The sequence below is a fragment of the Propithecus coquereli genome, unplaced genomic scaffold, assembly GCF_000956105.1.
Source record: "Propithecus coquereli isolate 6110/MARCELLA unplaced genomic scaffold, Pcoq_1.0 Scaffold341, whole genome shotgun sequence".
Lineage (NCBI taxonomy): Eukaryota > Metazoa > Chordata > Mammalia > Primates > Indriidae > Propithecus > Propithecus coquereli.
Genome location: NW_012149075.1, coordinates 411,210 through 430,841, shown reverse-complemented (window position 1 = coordinate 430,841; position 19,632 = coordinate 411,210). Strand labels below are relative to the sequence as shown.

At 61.0% G+C, this 19,632-nt stretch overlaps 1 protein-coding gene across 1 annotated transcript in view; it reads left to right on the top strand.

The window, feature by feature from the left end:
• HSPG2 (heparan sulfate proteoglycan 2) overlaps positions 1-19,632 on the top strand; it is a 68,096-nt gene that overhangs the window by 26,918 nt on the left and 21,546 nt on the right. Inside the window, exons 31-59 of the mRNA XM_012650860.1 lie at positions 179-228; positions 523-617; positions 835-975; positions 1,260-1,451; positions 6,426-6,518; positions 6,817-6,897; positions 7,012-7,242; positions 7,693-7,806; positions 8,828-8,955; positions 9,096-9,182; positions 10,215-10,273; positions 10,466-10,633; positions 10,737-10,847; positions 12,540-12,640; positions 12,731-12,911; positions 13,896-14,021; positions 14,161-14,313; positions 14,393-14,535; positions 14,831-14,966; positions 15,047-15,201; positions 15,411-15,561; positions 16,292-16,443; positions 16,534-16,669; positions 17,103-17,254; positions 17,405-17,540; positions 17,638-17,789; positions 18,516-18,651; positions 18,830-18,981; positions 19,428-19,566. Coding sequence (XP_012506314.1) covers positions 179-228; positions 523-617; positions 835-975; positions 1,260-1,451; positions 6,426-6,518; positions 6,817-6,897; positions 7,012-7,242; positions 7,693-7,806; positions 8,828-8,955; positions 9,096-9,182; positions 10,215-10,273; positions 10,466-10,633; positions 10,737-10,847; positions 12,540-12,640; positions 12,731-12,911; positions 13,896-14,021; positions 14,161-14,313; positions 14,393-14,535; positions 14,831-14,966; positions 15,047-15,201; positions 15,411-15,561; positions 16,292-16,443; positions 16,534-16,669; positions 17,103-17,254; positions 17,405-17,540; positions 17,638-17,789; positions 18,516-18,651; positions 18,830-18,981; positions 19,428-19,566 — 3,851 coding nt within the window. The remainder of the gene's footprint in view (positions 1-178; positions 229-522; positions 618-834; positions 976-1,259; positions 1,452-6,425; positions 6,519-6,816; positions 6,898-7,011; positions 7,243-7,692; positions 7,807-8,827; positions 8,956-9,095; positions 9,183-10,214; positions 10,274-10,465; positions 10,634-10,736; positions 10,848-12,539; positions 12,641-12,730; positions 12,912-13,895; positions 14,022-14,160; positions 14,314-14,392; positions 14,536-14,830; positions 14,967-15,046; positions 15,202-15,410; positions 15,562-16,291; positions 16,444-16,533; positions 16,670-17,102; positions 17,255-17,404; positions 17,541-17,637; positions 17,790-18,515; positions 18,652-18,829; positions 18,982-19,427; positions 19,567-19,632) is intronic.

The window sequence follows — 19,632 nt, the reverse complement described above, 5'->3', positions numbered from 1 at the left end:
CGTGAGGTCCAGGGCACGTCCCTGCTCTTCCCCCACTGTCTCCCCGGCTGTCAAACGGGCGAGTCAGGCTGCGGTTTCCTCCAGCGCACGAGGCCCTTGAGTCCAACACGGGCCCCAACACAGTCCTGGGATTCTGCTCCTTCATCGGAAGTTCATCAGAGCCTTTCTCTCTCTGCAGGTGTGCCCCAGGTTACCATGGAAACCCCAGCCAGGGCCAGCCGTGCCGAAGTGAGTAGGGTTGGGGACATCGTTGGGGTTGGCTGCCCAGTCTCTCCTAGGAGTGAAGCTGGGATGGGCTTTGTTCTCCTTTGGCTGTACCTTCCTGAGCCTCAGCTTTTCCATCTGTAAAATGGGGTTACGAACAGCCCCCACCACCTCCGAGTGCTTGCCGTGAGAGTGTAGAGTGCCCACGTCAAAAATAAATGCTCCCCTCAGTGGTGAGCTGGGTGCTCAGAGAGTGCTGGGAATGGGGGTGTTTGGCAGTGCATTTGGGGCTCCAGCCGTGGCTTTCCTCCACCGCAGGAGATGGCCAGACGCCAGAGCCCATAGGCTGTGGCTGCGACCCCCAGGGCAGTGTTGGCAACCAGTGTGATGCCGCTGGTCAGTGCCAGTGCAAGGTCAGTCCCAACCCCTGCCCTCTGGGAGGCCCGCCCTGCCTGCCGCCCAGGCCTGGAGGGAAATCAGGCAACGTCTGACAGGAGCTGGGGCCTGGGCAGGGCGGGGGAGGGCCGGGGCTGCCCAGAACTGCCGGAAGTGGCAGGGAAGGCTGGCCTAGGCTGCTGGGGGTGCAGGACCCCCACTCAACTACCTGCCTGCATCTATCCATCCACCCAGGCCCAGGTGGAAGGCCTCACCTGCAGCCACTGCCGGCCCCACCACTTCCACCTGAGTGCCAGCAACCCCGACGGCTGCCTGCCCTGCTTCTGCATGGGTGTCACCCAGCAGTGCGCCAGCTCCTCCTACACCCGCCACCTGGTGAGAGCCTGTGTCGCCCCAGCACTGGGGCGGGTGGGCCTGGCACTCCCTGGCTCCTCATGGGGCAAGCCTGGCCCCCACCGCCCCCATGACTGCCCGTCTCAGCACTGAGCCCAGCGGCCTTCACCCCGTCCTAATACCCTCCCCGTGCCCCCTCTAATTCTCCCCGAGCACTGATCTCAGCAAGCCCCCATTACCCACCCTCGCGCCCTCCCGTGCCTCGTCCCCCACCAAGTTACCTGCCCCAGTGCCAGGCTGACACCCTGTCCTCCCTCCACTGGCAGATCTCCACCCACTTTGCCCCTGGGGACTTCCAAGGCTTTGCCCTGGTGAACCCGCAGCGGAACAGCCGCCTGACAGGAGGCTTCACCGTGGAACCTGTGCCCGAGGGTGCCCAGCTGTCTTTTGGCAACTTCGCCCACCTCGGCCACGAGTCCTTCTACTGGCAGCTGCCGGAGCCGTACCAGGGAGACAAGGTGTGATGTGCCGCGGGGGCTGCAGACCGTCCCCGAGCGCCAGCCCTGAGCCAGGCCCCTGCTGTGCTGTGCACCGGGGTCACCTGTGCGTGGTTTCGGCCAGCAGGCAGGCGTCCGCCGTGTTGTGCCATATCGTGGGGAAGCGTGTGGCCTTTGGGGTCCGATAGATGTTGGTCTGAATCCCAGCTCTGCGGCTTGCCGGTTGGACACCTTATCATAAACCCCAACTCCAGGGCGCTGGGAGGATGGGAGCTCGTGCCTGGCACGTGAGGGTTCAACTGTTAATGATTATTAGCTTTTGTGCAGTTATTCAACAAACAGGGCCTGAGCGAGGCCCTCGGAACACAAGGACGCGTGAAACACGGTTTCCGTGTCATTCGTTTGCTCACTCATTCCCGTCGCTGGCTCTGGGCCTGGTGCTGGACGTGAGAATTCCCATAGGTCACGTTTACAGGCTCTCATTACGTGCTCGGCATTGTTCAAGCACTTTCCACGTCACAACTCAAACCTGTGTGAGCCAGGTACTGCTGCTGCCTGTTTCATAACTGAGGAAACCAAGGCCAGAGAGGTTGGGTAATTTACCTAACGTCCCACAGCTCGTAGGTGGCAATGCCAGGATTCAAGTGCAGGTCAGAGGCCGCCCTTAGAATACTGCACTCGTCACAGGTGAACGTGGCTTTGGGGCTCCCAAGCACGGTCTTGGGGGGAAGGTGATGGTGACGGTGTTGGGGCAGGGTCTCAGGGCTAGACTCCAGGGCAGGCTGCCCAAGTGTGTTCCTCGAGCAGCCTCGGCCACCTGGTGGTACCCGGGGAGAGTCCCCTGCTGGACAATAGGAGGTCGCTGCTGACCGAGGCCAGCGCTCCAGCAGATTCGTCTCGAGGGCCAGGGATTGGGGCACCGAAAGGACAGAGCCACATACCCTGGGCTCTCCCAGGGCTGGTCCCTTCTCCCTCCTCGGGCTGCTCCTGTCCTGGCCTCCCGCCGCCCTGTCCTGCAGCTCTCTGACCTGTCTCTGTCTCCTCTCCCGGTGCTCCCCATGCCCCGCAGAGGGAGGCATACTTTGCGCGGCTGCGCCGGGCTCACCAGGTAGGCCCCGGCGGGATGTGAGTGTGACGTTGGTGTGACGCAGCATGGTGCATTCTCAGGCGCCCTGAGCCCGGTGTGGCCTTGGGATCTGCATGAACCCAGGCGGTGACCCGCGGCCCCCAGGGTCAGGGCACTGCTGTGCCTAAGCCCTGCGATGCCAGGAGGGCTGTGTGGTCTGGTCCTGGTGCCAGCCGTCTAAGGTCAGAATGGTGACCGAGGTAGTAGGGACACTAACTCGATGCTAATCCACATGACTGTATCTGGCCCACCGGGTTCCCCTCGCGCTGCCTCCTAAGCAACCACCATTAACCCCTGTGTGCGCATGCCCCCAAGGGCCTGGAGTGAACCCCCGAGTGCCATCCTGGAGGGGGGAGCATGCATCTTTCTTCCCAATCAGTGTGGGCCTTTCTGGCCACCACGTCCGTGGGTAGAGGACCCCGGGAGGCCTGAGCTGGCCTGTGCCCTCCATCCCATCAGAACCGCACATCCCTCTCAGAGGAGCAGTTGCGGGCAGCCGTGACAGCTGGGAGGATCCTGGGGCCCCCAGAGGGCAGAGCCCGGGCACAGCGGGCATCACAGGTAACCGAGGGCCTGGCCGGGACAGGCTGTGTCTGGGGCCCCAAGGAGGAGACCAGAGAGCGTAGTCCAAGCAGGAGCCTTGAACCAAGGCCCTGGCCCTCCTGGGCCATTTTCCCCCATGCCAGCCCAGGCCCGGCCTGGTGCCCAGTCCACTCGGTGTTGCCCTTGGGAAACATTCCAGAGCATGAATGGCTTGGGCTAGTGCCAGGGCACACACGGAGAGTCAGGCCGGGGAGCAGCCTCCCCGCCACAGATGCTACTGGGGCTGCCTCCAGCACTCTGGCCTTGGCAGGGCAGAGCTATCTGCCCCCCTTGCTGGGCACCCTCTGCAGGGCTTCCACCAACAGTCACAGCCTGTAGGCAGCTAAGCCCAGCCCAGGATACCCCCACCTGGCTCAGGAGGAGCAAGAGGGCAGTGGGTACAAGGGCCAGAACAGATGGCACAGAGGGACAGCTGGCTGAGCCTGGGTGCATCCTGGGGCCGGCAAATGCTCACAAACATCCATTCTGTCCCTCTCCGCTCCCTTCCTCTGTCCTCCTCTCCCGGTCCCCCAGGTGGACGAGGCCCAGAGGCGGATGGATGCTGAGATCTGGCAGCTCCTTTCCAGCTTTGCTGCCCACCCCCAACCCCCTCCCGGGGGGCTCTCCCCCCATACCCAGCATGCAGCTGCTCTGAGAGCGGCTCCCCCCTCCTCCTCCTTCTCCTCCTCCTCCTCCTCCTCCTCCTCCTCCTCTTCCTCCTCGGCTTCTCTGTCTTCCCCAGCAGGCTCTCAGGTATGTGCCAAGTCACTCACCAAGGGACCCCCACCCACCTTGCTTTCTAGCCTCCAGTCATTTCTGAACCAACTTCACAATTCTTCGCACTACCTAGACTACCAACTTCGCATTTTCCTTTAAATCGATGATATACACATTAAAAGAGCTGCTCAATTTTAAAATGTTTACCAATGTGCCACACAAACATTGGGGTCCGCAAGAGATGGACCCAGACCACGCCCAGGGGGAGCAGCTGGGTGTCCGGGTCCAGAGCGGGGAGGAGGTTGTCACAGAACAGGGCCGGGACCTGCGCTGTTGGGTGGGGTGCTCTGTCCCTCTGCCCTGCTGCCAAGCCTCCCCTGGGTGGCTGTCCACCCCTATGGGGACTGTCTCTGCACTGTTGTCCCCACCCCCCAACCCCCTCAGCTCTCACTGCCTGTCCTTCTGTCCTAGTTCTCTCTGTCCTACGAAGGCTTCTCTCTGCTTCCCGGAAGCCTCTATTATTGGCAGCTGCCCCAGGCCTTCCTGGGGGACAAGGTAATAGGGAGTTGGGGGTGCCATAGAATCCTACGATATTAGCGAGCCCTCGTCGAAGCCTTTTATGACACAAATGGGTAGACCAAGGCCCATGGGGAGGGTGCGAGGGCCTTGCCTGGGGTCCCACGTTCAGGTCAAAGCACAGCTGAGACTGAACTCAGCCCTGCTCCTGCCCTTCCGCCAGCCCCTGCCCCTGGCTCCTGGCCGAGGGGCTGTCTCACCTGGAGCATTTCTCTCTCTCTCTACTCTGGGCTCCCTTAACCCGAGTCCAGGTCGCCGGCCTAGGTCTTGGTACTGCGCGCATCCGTTCCGAAAGCATTCACTAGGCTTCCTGGGTGCTGTACCAGCGTGCGGGTGGGAGGGGCCCCGGCCGCCCGGCCCCCGTTCGTCAGATCGTCGCTCCTGTCACACCAGCAGTGTCGCTGCCGTCAGCGGCAGCCACTCTGGCATTAGTACGCGTGTCAATGCTGCCTCCTTCTTGCTTCCAAAGCAGTTGGGGGTGCCCCTTAAGAATGCAGACAGTGCGTGATAAAGTAACACTCAGAAGTAGGACAGTCAGGGCGCGGGCTGGGGGAGGGTGGACCTGCCAGAGCCGGGGCAGGGCTGGAAGCAGCACGGGGTCAGCGGGCGTCGGAGCGCTCGGTGCTGTGCTGAGTGCGACACTCTACATGTCCCGTGTTCCCCAATCCTCACAGCGCCCTTCACAGTAGCCGTGACTTTTACTCCCGTCTCCGTACAAGGAAAGCAGGGCTCAGAGAGGTTAAGTGCCTTGTCCGAGGTCGTAGAGCTGGACCTTGAACCCAGGTCTCTCGGGCTGTGGAGTCTGCCCCTTCACCACGGTGCTGTACGTGCCTGCAACTTGCTAGAAAGTTGGTCCCAGCCACGGCTGTGAACTTGCTGGCATCCAAAGCAAACAGGAAACCTGTTGTTTCATGGTTTTCTGGTTATGTCCTGAATTCCTTTCCACACCCTGAGCTTGTGGAAAACATCCCTCAGGCCCACGTAGCCCAGGGCCTGGTACCCAGGCCGTAGGTGTTTGATAAATACCGGCTGAACGAGCACACAAAGGGACAGATGGGGACAGCCTGACGCAGTGCGGTATTGAGCTGGACGTCGGCCCTGGTGACAGAGGAAGGGAAAGTCCCGCGGGGCAGAGCTGGGGCCTCGGCTGCCGGTGTGACAGCCCCTGCGACACACATAGGGACTCTTCAGTCATGAGCAACAGAACACCCAAGTCTGGCCGGCCCGTCTGTAGCAGAGACCCCATTGGCTCATGCGGTCGCAGGGCCGAGGACGTGTGGTGTCAGTCGTGGCTGGGTCCGGGCTCCTTAGGGCTCTGTCTCTGTTGGCGCCGCTCTCCAGCTTCTCGTCTGAGTTTCTCTGTCCCAGTAGAAAGAGCAGAAGTGCCTGGGTCACTTGTCCATCCTGAGGGGGCAGTGGTGGGATACGCAGATTGGCCAGGCCCGGCTCACGTCTCCACTGTCGGGGGGGTGGGCCCCCCCAAACCACGCGGCCTGCGTGTGGGGGAAGTTGTTCTGTGGTTGCAGCAAGGAGGGATTGGATTCTGGGCAGACAAAACCTCCTGCCCAGGAGGCGAGGCCTCCGAGGGGCCACCCTCTGCTCCACCCCGTGGCCGAGAACTTGCCAACCTTCTGCAGCCTCCCCGTGACAGTCCCTGTCACTACCCTTGTCTGCTTTAGGGGAAATTCCTGTAAATGGAAGGGAGGGAGAGCTCGTGTGCTGGGACCGTTGGGCAGTGGGGAATGGGGAACCACACAGAACAGAACAAGCCTGCTCAGGGTCGTCACCACCACGGCTGACGGCGGAGGACTGAGAGGTGTCCTGTTTGCCGGGCAACCACAGTCCGGGCATCCTGGCCTCTTGGGTTGGGGCAGAGGGGAGCACAGCACAGGTGCATCAAGGTCTCGAGAGGCTCCTCGCCCACCTGTTTGGTCAAGCACTCACAGCCCAGAGGAGGGCATGTCACCTCGTGACCGCTGGGCTTGCCTTTGCAGGTGGCGGCCTACGGCGGGAAGCTGCGGTACACACTTTCCTACACGGCAGGGCCTCAGGGCAGCCCGCTCTCGGACCCCGATGTCCAGATCACAGTGAGTATGCGGACTCCACGCCAGTGGGCAGAAGGGGAAGATGGAAGCCAGGGGCACCCTCAGCGTCTGTCCTTTCAGTCCAGTACTCAGCTGACCCAGCACCGGCTGGGGGTCAGGCCCACACCCCGGCCCCACGGCCTGGGTGTTCACTTCCCAAGCAGAGGTCCAGCTGCTGGGAGGAGTGTCTGACTCCTTTGGGCACATGAGCTTGCTCAAGCAGAGAGGTGGGCGGCTGGGACTGGTGGAGGACGCCCCTTTCACCCCCAAGAGCCCCTCAGTTCCCCTGGTGTCTCCCCAGGGCAACAACATCATGCTGGTGGCCTCCCAGCCAGCGGTGCAGGGTCCTGAGAGAAAGAGCTACGAGATCGTCTTCCGAGAGGTGAGGGGCACTTGGCCACACCGTCTGACCCCACCCCGCCCTCCACCCTGATCTGGTGCCTGGCTTTGAGCCCCCCACTCCTGCCTCGCCCATGTTTGCTGTCCCCCTCCGCAGGAGTTCTGGCGCCGGCCCGATGGGCAGCCGGCCACGCGGGAGCACCTGCTGATGGCTCTGGCTGACCTGGACGAGCTCCTGGTCCGGGCCACGTTCTCTTCGGTGCCGCTGGCGGCCAGCATCAGCGCGGTCAGCCTGGAGGTCGCCCAGCCTGGGCCCTCGGTCGGACCCCGGGCCCTCGAGGTGGAGGAGTGCCGCTGCCCCCCGGGCTATGCCGGCTTGTCCTGCCAGGTGAGCATGTGGCCGGCCCAGCCACCTTGCGCAGGCACGGCTGCATCAGCAAGCTGATCAGCTGGCATCACCACGGCCTGCGATTACTATCAGAACTGCGATGACCCTGGCACCTGCGTCGTCACGTGTGTTCCTCCCAACACCCCTGGGATATGTGCAATTATCCCCTTTAACACATGCCCAAGGCACACATGTGGCAGAAACTCATTTGAAGCCAGGTCTGATTGGCTTCAAAGCCCAGCATGTCCTAACCACTGGGGGGTACTGCCCCCAGCATGGGCTGTGCTCTCCAGTGGTTAAGACCTAGCTTACGCCCTCCGAGTGCCCACCAGAGGCAGACACACAGAAGCACAGATTGCTCCAGCCCACACCCGAGGGGAGGGGTTCCGGGCTGCTGACTCGGGACAGGACCTGTTGGGATCGAAGACCGACCTTCCTCTCTGCCCTCAGGACTGCGCCCCCGGCTACACGCGCACTGGGAGCGGGCTCTACCTTGGCCACTGTGAGCTGTGCGAATGCAATGGCCACTCAGACCTGTGCCACCCGGAGACCGGTGCCTGCTCGGTGAGCTGCAAGCAAGGCTGGGGCAGGGGGTCATCTCAGCTGGGCCTGGGTGTGGGAACAGGGCCAGGAAGGTAGACCTAGATCCAGGGGCGAGGTCATGGGGCACGGCCTGTGGGTTGGAGCACCTAGGTCAGCAGGTGAGGTCACTGGGCATGGTGGGGTGTCCAGAGCTATGGAGATACATCCTTCTTTGTAAAGAAAACTTCGGTGTTGCTATTAATATTTTTAATCACCAAAGTGACACATATTCTCTGTAGAGAAGTCAGACTACAGAGAGAACCCAAAAAGAGAATAAAAATCCCCTGTAATCCTACGCCTGGGGGAATGACTGTCAACTTTAGAGTGAGTTCTCTTGCTCCCTTTCTGGGCAAATATGTACACACATTAATATACTTTCCATTTTCCAAGTTAACATAAAATCGTCGTGTTTGGTAATCAGCTTTTTCCCCTTATTAGTTCCTGAACATCTTTCTATATCGTTAAGTCTTTTTTTATACCTGGACTTGTCAGAGTAGTGTCTGTATAGCCTCGAGGGGACACGTCAGGGGCCGGCTGGTTGACAGGGCCACAAGCTAAACGTGGAGCAAGGACACGCTCTGTTGTTACAACAAACATGGATCTCCTCGCAGGAGACTGTGTAACTCACATGTGGTTTATGGTAAATCTCTGCCCCCAAATATCCAGGTGTATACCTTCACTTTCCTTTGATATTATAGGTATTTAGGTAGAAAAATATAAGAAATATAATCAATGTCATCTTTTTTGATAGCAGTTTGGATGAATGTACCTTTAATTTATCTAGTTCCCCACTCATGGATGTTTGGGTTTGTTTACAGCATTTTGCTTTAATAAACATCACTGAGATGAATATCCCCATGATGAAATCTTTGTGCCCTTCCATGATTATTTCTTTAAGATAAGTTCACAAACTTAGAATTTCTAGATCAAGGGATCGCAGAATTGAAAGGCTTTTGGTAAATTTTGCCAAATGGCTGCTGTCTAACATCCTTGTGCCTTGCAGCAATGCCAGCACAACGCTGCCGGGGAGTTCTGCGAGCTGTGTGCACCTGGCTACTACGGAGATGCCACGGCCGGGACGCCTGAGGACTGCCAGCCCTGTGCCTGCCCACTGACCAACCCAGAGAACATGTGGGTGCCCTTGTTCAAGGCCCAAGGACAAGATCCCACTGGGCGATGGAGGGCATTGCATCGGCTTTTGGGGCAGGCATGGGAGGAGCAAGATGGGGAGCGGGCTTCCTAGGACCTGACTTTTGCCTCCCCTACCCCAGGTTCTCCCGCACCTGTGAGAGCCTGGGAGCCGGCGGGTACCGCTGCACGGCCTGCGAACCCGGCTACGCCGGCCAGTACTGTGAGCAGTGAGTTTACAGACAGGAGGAGGGAAGGGTGGAGGACAAATGGCGGACTCCTAGATGAGAGCCCGAATGGCGTCGCTCAGAAAAGTCTCTACTAGGATTATGTTCTTTCCCGGCCCAAAACCCTTCCAAGACTCCACGCTGCCCTTGGAACAAGCCCAAGCTCCTTAGGCATCCTCACCGTGCGCCATTCTCATCCCACGTCTGACGCCCAACTTCTCTTTGCAAATTCTTGATGTTCAGATCTTGCATGTGCTGTCCCCTCTGCATGGAACATTCTTCACCCCCAAACCTCCCCTTCCTAACTCCTGCTCAGCCTTCAAGACTCGGCTTTACTCACTCGCTTGGCACATCTTTATCCGGCATCTGCTGTGTGCCCTGCAGCCTGCTGGGGTGTTGGAGATAAAGCGGTGACCAAAGCAGGTTCCATCCCAGCCGTTATGGAGTCTACCGCCTCTAATAGGAGACAAGACAGGAAAAGAGTAATCTTGCAAATATGCGTTTGCAAACCATGATAAGCTCTCTGAAAGAAGAGTGCAGCCTGCTCCGAGGTAATACAACAGCTCAGAAGTCCCATCCTCTGGAGAGCCCCCCTGATTCTCAGGGCTGAATGAATGCCCCCCTTTGGGCTCTCACAGCCCTGATAATGCTCCCCTCACTCTCATTTTGCATTTCCACATTGGGTTCCCAACTAGTAAGTTTCACAAGACCAGGGATTTCATCATGTTCATTGTTGTATTTCCAACACCTAGCACGGCACATACTAGTTGCTTAATAAACATTCATTGAATGAATGTTTCCCTGGAGAATAATTTACCTCCCTCATTAGTGAACCTGCTAACACTCCCCTACATTCTCCTTTCTCAGCTCACCCATGCCCTGTGTTGGGGCCTCTTTGGTCCCCAAAGTGCTTCAAGAACTCTGAGTCTGCTCACCCCACATGGGGCAGTCAGCCAAGCTTTTGGCTCCCCAAGTACGCCATGAGGCACTGGGATCCTTGGGGCCTGACAGAGCTTGTCCTTGTCCCCCTTGCAGGTGTGCCCCAGGTTACGTGGGTAATCCTAACGTGCGAGGGGGCCGGTGCGTGCCACAGAGTAAGTGGGACCATGGCCCAGGATGGGGGTGATGGGCAAGGCAGGGAGCCTGGCAGTTTGGGGGATACTAGGTCTGGGGACAACGCTGAGGGTGGGGCACCCCAGTCTCTGGGAGAGCAGAGATGTGTGAGACAAAGCTGCATGCTGGGGCCTCCTGCCCGACTGGCCTCTCCTGTCCCACCCCACCCCCAGCAAACCAGGCCCCCCTGGTGGTCCAGGTACATCCTGCCCGGAGCATCGTGCCCCAAGGCGGCCCCCACTCCCTGCGGTGCCAGGTCAGCGGGAGCCCACCCCACTACTTCTACTGGTCCCGTGAGGATGGGCGGCCCTTGCCCAGCAGCACCCAGCAGCGACATCAAGGTACCCATGGCCCCAGGCTCCTCAGCCCCTTGAGCCACCACAGCGGGGCTGGATGGGAGAAGGGGCACAGCTGCACTCACAGGCTCGCACCCCCTCCCACCAGGCTCTGAGCTCCACTTCCCCAGCGTCCAGCCCTCGGATGCCGGCGTCTACATCTGCACCTGTCGCAGCCTCCACCACGTCAATACCAGCCGGGCAGAGCTGCTGGTCACTGGTGAGTCCCCGCTGGCCCTGTCCGCAAGACTGCCTGTCCCAGGCTGGGCTGCAGCCTGCAGACCCAGGCAGACGGTGCCTTCGCCTGCTGGGAGGGGGTAGCGGTTGTCTGGACAAGGGCAGAGGCCATGGAGGTGGGGAGAGGCAGAATCAACAGGACTTGATTGTGGTCCGTGAGGGAGAAGGACAAGGACGGTGCCCAGGGAGCTGGATTCTGGCGACTGGGTAAACGGGGTGCTATTGACTGAGATGAAGGAGGCTCCAGTGGGAGGGTGTCTTCATTCAAGCTTCCTCGAAGGCAGAGCCTGAAACAAGGATGTGCGTGCAAGCAGCCGAGGGAGGGAGGGAGAGACGGGAAGGGAAGGCATCCAACAAAGGCATGTCATCAAGCACATTTCCACCATGAGCAGTTGTTGTTTAATGCGGCGAGAAAGCCCTGAGAGCCAGTGTAAGACGCGCACCCTGGAGCCCCTGCCCTGGGTTAGGGTTAGGGTTAGGGTTAGGGGGCTGGGTATGTATACCCCAGCTCGTGCTGCAAAGAGGTCAGAGAGAATTGCAAGTTCGGTTTGGACTTGCTGAAGTCGGGGCTGTCTGGGAAGATATCTAAGTGGGCCCATCAGGCAGGCGTGTAGACATGTGAGCCCGAACTCAGGAAGGAGGCCATAGCCAGAGAAATCAATTTGGAAGCTATTGGCACAGGAATGGTATTTAAAGCCATGGGGCAGGATGAAGTCACCCAGGCAGAATATGGCTGGAGGACAGGGCCCAGCACAGAGCCCCAGGGAGCTCCAGAGTGACCACGTCAAGTTGGAGAGGAAGAGCAGCGGGGAGGAGGCTGCACCCGGGGAGTCGGGAGGGAAAGGCTTCCAGCCTCGCAGGGGAGGGCAGAGGAGGCGGAGGAGGTCATGCTTGGACATGAGTGTTTTTCAGTGGAGAGAAGGGGTAGAAACCAGATTGGAGTGGGGCAGGGAATGGAAGGGAAGGGAGGGCAGCCAGTGTAGACAACCGTTGCAAGAGTCTTGGCTCTGAGGGGAGGCCAGGCAAGGGGGCGGTGGCTGGGAGAGCATGGGGTCCGGGGGAATTTCAGAAGTGGGAGATTCTAGAACACATTTGTCTGTGGAGCGAAACGAACCCATGGAGGGGCAAGGGAAGAAGTCCTGGGGAGGGGTCCAGCACTCAGAAGGTGCAGGGGTGGGACTGAGGGGGCAGGAGGGTCCCATCCTTCAGGGACCAGGAAGGAGGGAGGCGGGAAGACGGGAAAACTCCTGACTCTCGCCAAGAGTGAGTTGAAGCCACCAGCTGTGGCAGTGGCTGGGAGGCTGGAGGAGACGGGAGGAGGTGTGAAATAGTTATTTGGGAGGATAGAAACTCAAACCAGACGGGGAGACCCACTTGGAGCTAAGTGAAGTGTGAAGTGTTAGGAGCTCGTTTGTGGTCTGTGATCGTGAACTGGAGCCAAGTGCATTTGTACGTGATGTTCCCGAACCACATCCCGCTGGCCGCGGGTGCCAGCAGGGAGAACGGGCAGGGCGGGGTCCAGCCAGCATGGGGAGGCAGGCGCCAGGGGTGGATGGGCAGCGAAGCTGGACCAGGAAGGCAGTGACGCCCAGAAGGGGTGATGGGGAAAGAGAAAGTGGCCGCGGGACAGGGCCCCAGCCAGCGCCAGCTCACTGGGGGGCTTCCCGCCCCACAGAGGCTCCAAGCAAGCCCATCACAGTGACGGTGGAGGAGCAGCGGAGCCAGAGCGTGCGCCCTGGGGCCGACGTCACCTTCATCTGCACAGCCAAGAGCAAGGTGCACAGGGCAGAGAGTAGGGATGGGGAGGGTCTGTCTTCTGGGGTCTGAGCCCACCCATGACCCTCACCCCTTCCCCTTGCCCTGCAGTCTCCGGCCTACACCCTGGTGTGGACCCGCCTGCACAACGGGAAACTGCCCACTCGAGCCATGGATTTCAACGGCATCCTGACCATCCGCAACGTGCAGCCGAGTGACGCGGGCACCTACGTGTGCACCGGCTCCAACATGTTCGCCATGGACCAGGGCACGGCCACACTGCACGTGCAGGGTACACCTCCCATCTACACCTGACCCTCCCACCCCCAGCTTGCTCCCCCATGCCCACCAGGACTAGTGCACCCTTTCTTCACGCAGCTGATCATTTCTGAGCACCTACTGTGTGCCTGGTCCTGGGCAGGCTCTGAAGAGGCAGAGGAGAGAAGGACATAAAGGATCTTGGCCCTCCTGAAGTATATGTTCTAGCTGGGGAGACCATAGCCATGGGAACAAATGAACAAACCAAGATAATTACACATGGGCTGGGTGCGGTGGCTCATGCCTGTAATCCTAGCACTCTCGGAGGCCGAGGCGGGAGGATTGCTTGGGCCCAGGAGTTGTAGGTTGCTGTGAACTAGGCTGAAGCCACGGCACTCTAGCCCGGGCAACAGAGCGAGACTCCGTCTCAAAAAAAGAAAAAAAAGAAGATAATCACACCTGTGATGAGTGCCAGGCTAGGGATAAACAGGATGATGAGAAAGCAGGAAACGAGGTGGGGGGAGGGGCCGCACTAGATGGGTGGTCAGGGAGGGCCTCTCTGAGGAGGTGACATCTCAGCTGGGACTGAAGGAAAGATACCTGTTGTGCCCTTAGGGAACTAGAAGAGAGTGCTGGGGGGGGGAGCAGCACGTGCAAAAGCCCTGAGGCAGGAACGTTTTGCCCTGTTTGAGGAGCAATGGCACCAACGTGGCTAGGGCTGGTGAGGAAGGAGGGCTGGTGAGGAACTTGAAGACGCGGGCAGAAGCGAGAGCACGCGGTATGAGTGGATGAGAACAGGGAGTCTGGGTTTTATGCTAAAAGCAACAGGAAGCCATGGACAGGTCTTAAGCAGGGAAGGAGCAAGACCCCATTGATGTTTTCGAAGCTCCCTCTGGCTGCCGTGTGCACAGACAGCCATGGGGGGCTAACCTGGAAGCGGAAAGCCGGCAAGGAGGCCATTGGCATGAGTCAGACAACACTCCCCACCCTGACGCATGTTCTTCCTCCTCCTCGTCAGCCTCAGGCAGCTCGTCTGCCCCTGTGGTCTCCATCCACCCGCCGCAGCTCACAGTGCAGCCCGGGCAGCTGGCCGAGTTCCGCTGCAGCGCCACCGGGAACCCCACGCCCACGCTCGAGTGGACAGGTGAGGCCGTGGCAGGAGTGACATTCAGGGCCTGGCTGTCCTGGTGTGGGAGGGCAGGGGCAGGACTCTAGGCTGCGGAGTTATAGGCACCAGGGCGACGCCCATGCTGGTGGGTACTGACACCGCGTCTCCTTGTCAGGCGGCCCTGGCGGCCAGCTCCCTCAGAAGGCACAAATCCACGGCGGCATCCTGCGCCTGCCAGCCGCCGAGCCCTCGGACCAGGGCCAGTACCTGTGCCGCGCCCACAGCAGCGCCGGGCAGCAGGTGGCCAGGGCTGTGCTCCACGTGCACGGTGAGAGGGCTGGGCTGAGGGTGGGGGCCGGGAGCCTGGCGGCTGCGCAGAGCAGTGTTCTCAATGGGCTCTGTCGCAGGGGGCAGCGGGCCCAGGGTCCAGGTGAGCCCAGAGAAGACCGAGGTGCAGGAGGGCAGCACGGTCAGGCTGTACTGCAGGGCCGCAGGCGTGCCCAGCGCCACCATCACCTGGAGGAAGGAAGGCGGCAGCCTGCCCCCGCAGGTGAGCGGACCTGGCCCACCCAGGCCACAGCGCTGGCTGCCCTCCCCCCGCACCCCGTACTCCCTGCCCCAGCGCCGCCTGTCCTCTCTGCCGCCTTCACGTCCACGATGGCGGCCTGCTCAGCCACACAGCCCTGCAGGCAGCCTCTGGCGTCCTCTTTGCTGCCTGGTTTTGCCCCCCTGGGTGCTGATACCGGCTCTGTGCCTGCCTCTCCCTCTTATGCCCCGTCCGCCCCCTCGCCGGTGGCCCTGCCAGGCTGCCTCTTGGGTGGCTGACCCTTCCTGCCCCATGGCAGGCGCGGTCCGAGCGCACGGACATCGCCACGCTGCTCATCCCAGCCATCACCACCGCCGACGCCGGCTTCTACCTCTGCGTGGCCACCAGCCCCGCGGGCACCGCCCAGGCCCGGATCCAAGTGGTCGTCCACGCAGGTGCGGGCCCTCTGGGAGCTGAGGGAGTGGGGGGCCTGCCAGGGCTCCCCCCGAGACCTGCTCACACTGCTCTCCCCCAGCCTCAGGCGCCAGCACACCGCCAGTCAGGATTGAGTCCTCGTCGCCTTCCGTGACTGAAGGGCAGACGCTCGACCTCAACTGTGTGGTGGCAGGGTCGGCCCACACCCAGGTCACCTGGTACAGGCGAGGGGGCAGGCTGCCCGCCCACGCCCAGGTAGGAGGGTCCCTGAGCTTGCAGCAGGGCGCCTGGGGAGCGGGGCTCTGGCTGGGGTGGGCCCACGCCCGGGGAGGCCGCACCCTGCCCCGCACTCCCCAGCTCCCAGCAGAGCCCCCAAGGTTTGCTGAATGAATCTCTGAGGCTCAGAGGGAGTGGTGACTACAGACCCGTCCCTGTTCTCATATACCTCTGCTGCCCTGGCCCAGGTCCACGGCTCCCGGCTGCGGCTCCCCCAGGTTTCACCGGCCGACTCTGGAGAGTACGTGTGCCGGGTGGAGAACGGGTCAGGCCCCAAGGAGGCCTCCATCGTCGTCTCTGTCCTCCGCGGCACCCATTCGGGCCCCAGCCACACCCCAGGTGAGGAGCCAGGTGGGGCTGGGCAGGGGCTGTGCCCAGGATGTCCCCTCTCCTCCCAGGGAAGGTGCGTTCCAGGCAGGCTTTGACCCTCCCTGCTGGCTCAGGGAGATAAAGGGACTGAAGCTGGGACACGGCTGGTGGGACTTACCTGGCGCCGGTGTGAGGGTAGTGTTTCCACATTCATCAGGAAGCAGCAGCAAGTCCAGGCCGAACACGGAGCTGGGAGTCCGGCTGATCTGGGTTCAAACCCTCACTCTGCCCTTTATCAGCCTTGAACCTCTTGTTACCTTCGGGAGCCTCAGATTCCCCATCTGTGAAATGGGACAGTGCCAGCCACCTGCTTGGTGATGGTGTGGTTTAAATGAGATGGTGTCAGTGGAAACCACTTGTAAACACGTGGCGGACACTGCAGAAGGGAGTTGTCTCACTGCTGTCTGCATCCTTGGGCCCAGCCTGGGCGGTAAAGGTCTCTAGTTCCCTGCAGGCCACAGGGGCTCGTCATCGAGAAGTCGTGGGTGGGCAAATGGGTCTCCAGCTCCCAGTTAGAGGTGGGGGACAGAAGAAGGCACATTCCAGTGGCCACATTGAGGCAAAAGAGTGTGGTTCCAAACCCAGAAAGGCCACCTATCAGCCCTCCCAAGCTAGGGCCTGGTCGCATCCCAGGCTGTCTGCCCCAGGGCTGCAGGCTGGACTCAAGAGCCCAGGCTCTGAGCACCCCCCTGTGCCCCAGCTCCCGGCAGCACCCAGCCCATCCGCATCGAGCCCTCCTCCTCACACGTGGCTGAAGGGCAGACCCTGGATCTGAACTGCGTGGTGCCCGGGCAGGCCCATGCCCAAGTCACATGGCACAGACGCGGGGGGAGCCTCCCCGCCCGGCACCAGGTACGGCCGCCCCAGGGCCAGCATGCTGGGGGGGAGGGGGTTGGATGGGGCTGCTCTGAGCACCTCCCAACCCACCCCGTCTGCGCGCAGACCCACGGCTCGCTGCTGAGGCTGCACCAGGTGTCGCCTGCCGACTCTGGCGAGTACGTGTGCCGTGTGGTCATTGGCTCTGAGCACCTGGAGACTTCTGTCCTAGTCACCATCGAGCCTGCTGGCTCCATCCCTGGTGAGTGACTCCCAGTGACATGGCAAGCTGAGGGGGCAGCAAGCCCTCCAGGGCGGTGAGGTCCAAGGGACTCCTGTTGCTGGTGCTGGGCAGGAGGCCCAGGCGGGAGTTGGCCATGGGGCCCTGTCCATGCAGATGCTACCTGTCTGAGTCAACACCATCATCCCATCTCTTTGGCCACATCAGTCTTCCGCTGTCTGTTCCTGCCTCCTCTTCCTCTTTCCCAGCCCCTACTACCTTTGTCACCCTCGCTTCCTTACTCCCCTCCACAAGGCTCAGCCCATTGCTGAGCTGAGGACATCAAGCCTCAGGCCACCAAGCCCCCAAGAGCATGGGCCTGGCCTCGGAACCCAAGGCTGCGCTGGCTCCAGGGTGGACGGCTCCTGCTTTCTGTTCTGGGGAGCACATACTACCCTCACTCCTGTCCCCACAGCCCCGGGACCCATCCCAGCTGTCAGGATCGAGTCTACATCCTCCACAGTGGCCGAGGGGCAGACCCTGGATCTGAGCTGTGTGGTGGCAGGGCAGGCCCATGCCCAGGTCACGTGGTACAAGCGCGGGGGCAGCCTCCCCGCCAGACACCAGGTACACAGCGCTAGGAACGTGGGAAGGGGCCGTGGCCAGGGGCTGTGGGGGCTGGGGGACTGGCAGTTCCCAGCTCAGGGGGGCAGTGCAGGGGGCACCTGCTGGGCTCCAGGAAGCCCCTCTCTCACGCCCCTGCCCACTGCTGCCCAGGTGCGCGGCTCCCGCCTGTACATCTTCCAGGCCTCGCCCGCCGATGCGGGGGAGTACGTCTGCCGGGCCAGCAACGGCGTGGAGGCCTCCATCAGGGTCACAGTAACCAGGACTCAGGGAGCCAACTTCGCCTACCGTGAGTGGGGCTGCCAGGCTGGGCTGGGACGCAGAAAGAGGACAGGCTGGGGCCACCTCAGAGAACTGGGGTGACCAGGCACTGTCATATCCGCCAGCCCCTGGCAGCACCCAGCCCGTCCGCATCGAGCCCTCGTCCTCACACGTGGCTGAAGGACAGACCCTAGATCTGAACTGCGTGGTGCCCGGGCAGGCCCATGCCCAGGTCTCGTGGCACAAGCGTGGGGGCAGCCTCCCCGCCCGGCACCAGGTACAGAACTGGGGGACAGACCGGCCCATGGAGGAGGGGGTGGCTCCTAGGTAGTGGAGGCTCCTCTGAGACAGAGGTGGCCTTGGACCCCACTGCACAGGCGTGTAGCGCAGTGGTCAGAACCCAGCATGTAGGACCAGCCAGCCCAGCTATGAATCCTGGTTCCAACACTTACTAGCTGGTGACCTTGGGCAAGTTACTTAACCTCTCTGTGCTATAGTTTCAGCATCTCTAAAATGGTAACAATAGTACCTACCTTATAGAATTGTTTTAAAGACAATATATTAATCAATATACATGCAAAATACTCAGAGGTTAGGCTCATAGAAAGTGCTCTAAGCTGTCAATATTACCAAAATACCATTAGCTATTGTTATTACTGTATTTTATAGAATTTAAGATACCACTGATTGCAAGATGCACCATTATTTTATGTACCTCTGAGGATGAAAAAAGCTATTTATAATTGCAAGATTATTCATCCTAGGTGCATTGTGGTTTCAGAGACACTGAGATGTGTGTCTGGAATTGATGGAATGTGGAAGGAGTATGTGCCCAATTCACCAGGGCCCCCCCGGCTCACCACCCCACTTCTGGGACGAGAGTGCCCCTTCCCCACCACTGACCCAGAGCTGATGGGCAGGCCTCGGGGGTCAGAGTGAGGCAGGGCCGCAGGTGCCGGGGTCCTACAGGGGCTCCCTCTGACTCACCCCCGACTCTGGACAGACCCATGGCTCCCTGCTGAGACTGCACCAGGTGTCCCCTGCTGACTCCGGCGAGTATGTGTGCCGAGTGGTGGGCGGCTCTGCGCCCCTGGAGGCTTCTGTCCTGGTCAGCATCGAGCCTGCAGGCTCTGTGCCTGGTGAGTAGCTCTGGGGCAGGGTCGGGCTGGGCCCAGCCCAGGGCAGGGGGTGGGGCCTCCCCACGGCAGCAATGGCAGGGTCAGGGGCCCCGCCTCTGACTGCTCCTGCCATGAGACCAGTAGCCCCGTCTCTTCCCATCTCGTAGCCAGGGATTGACCCTCTGCCCTCTGTCCCCAGCACTTGGGGTCACCCCCCCAGTCCGGATCGAGTCATCTTCCTCACACGTGGCCGAAGGGCAGACCCTGGATCTGAACTGCCTCGTTTCCGGGCAGGCCCACGCCCAGGTCACGTGGCACAAGCGCGGGGGCAGCCTCCCTGCCCGGCACCAGGTAGGCGGTGGGGGCTGAGGAAGGCCCGGAGGACCGTGTGACTGTGGCGTACAGAGCTGAGGCTTTGGATTCGGGCACATTTCAGTCCAGACACTGCTCTGCCACCTGCCTGCTGTGAGACCTTAGGCCAGTCACCCAATTCCCCGACCCTCGGTGTCCTCATCCATCAAGTGGGCCCACGCTGCCCCCCTCACCTACCCGCACCACGTCAGCGAACACTGGTGCCCCACTTTTCCCCGGTGCCAAGTCTCAGTGGTCCCTGGCATGGGCGAGGTGGCAGGCTAGACCCGGTCCCGACGCGGGGCAGGGGAAATGAAGGGAGAAGATGGTTCTCCCTGGAAGATCTTCCGTCACGCTCGAGCTGGCTGGGCCGGGTGGGGGACCAGGAAAGGGAACAGGAGCCTGGCCAGGAGTCCTAGTGCCAGCTCTGATCCTGCCCCTCCCAGGTGCACGGCTCAAGGCTGCGGCTACTCCAGGTGACCCCAGCCGACTCTGGGGAGTATGTGTGCCGTGTGGTCAGCAGCTCCGGCACCCAGGAAACGTCAGTCCTTGTCACCATTCAGCAGCGCCTGGGCACCTCCCACTGTGAGTGTCTTGGGGTCCTGCAAGTGGAGGAAGGCTGCTGGGGGCCCACTCCACCCTAGCAGCTCC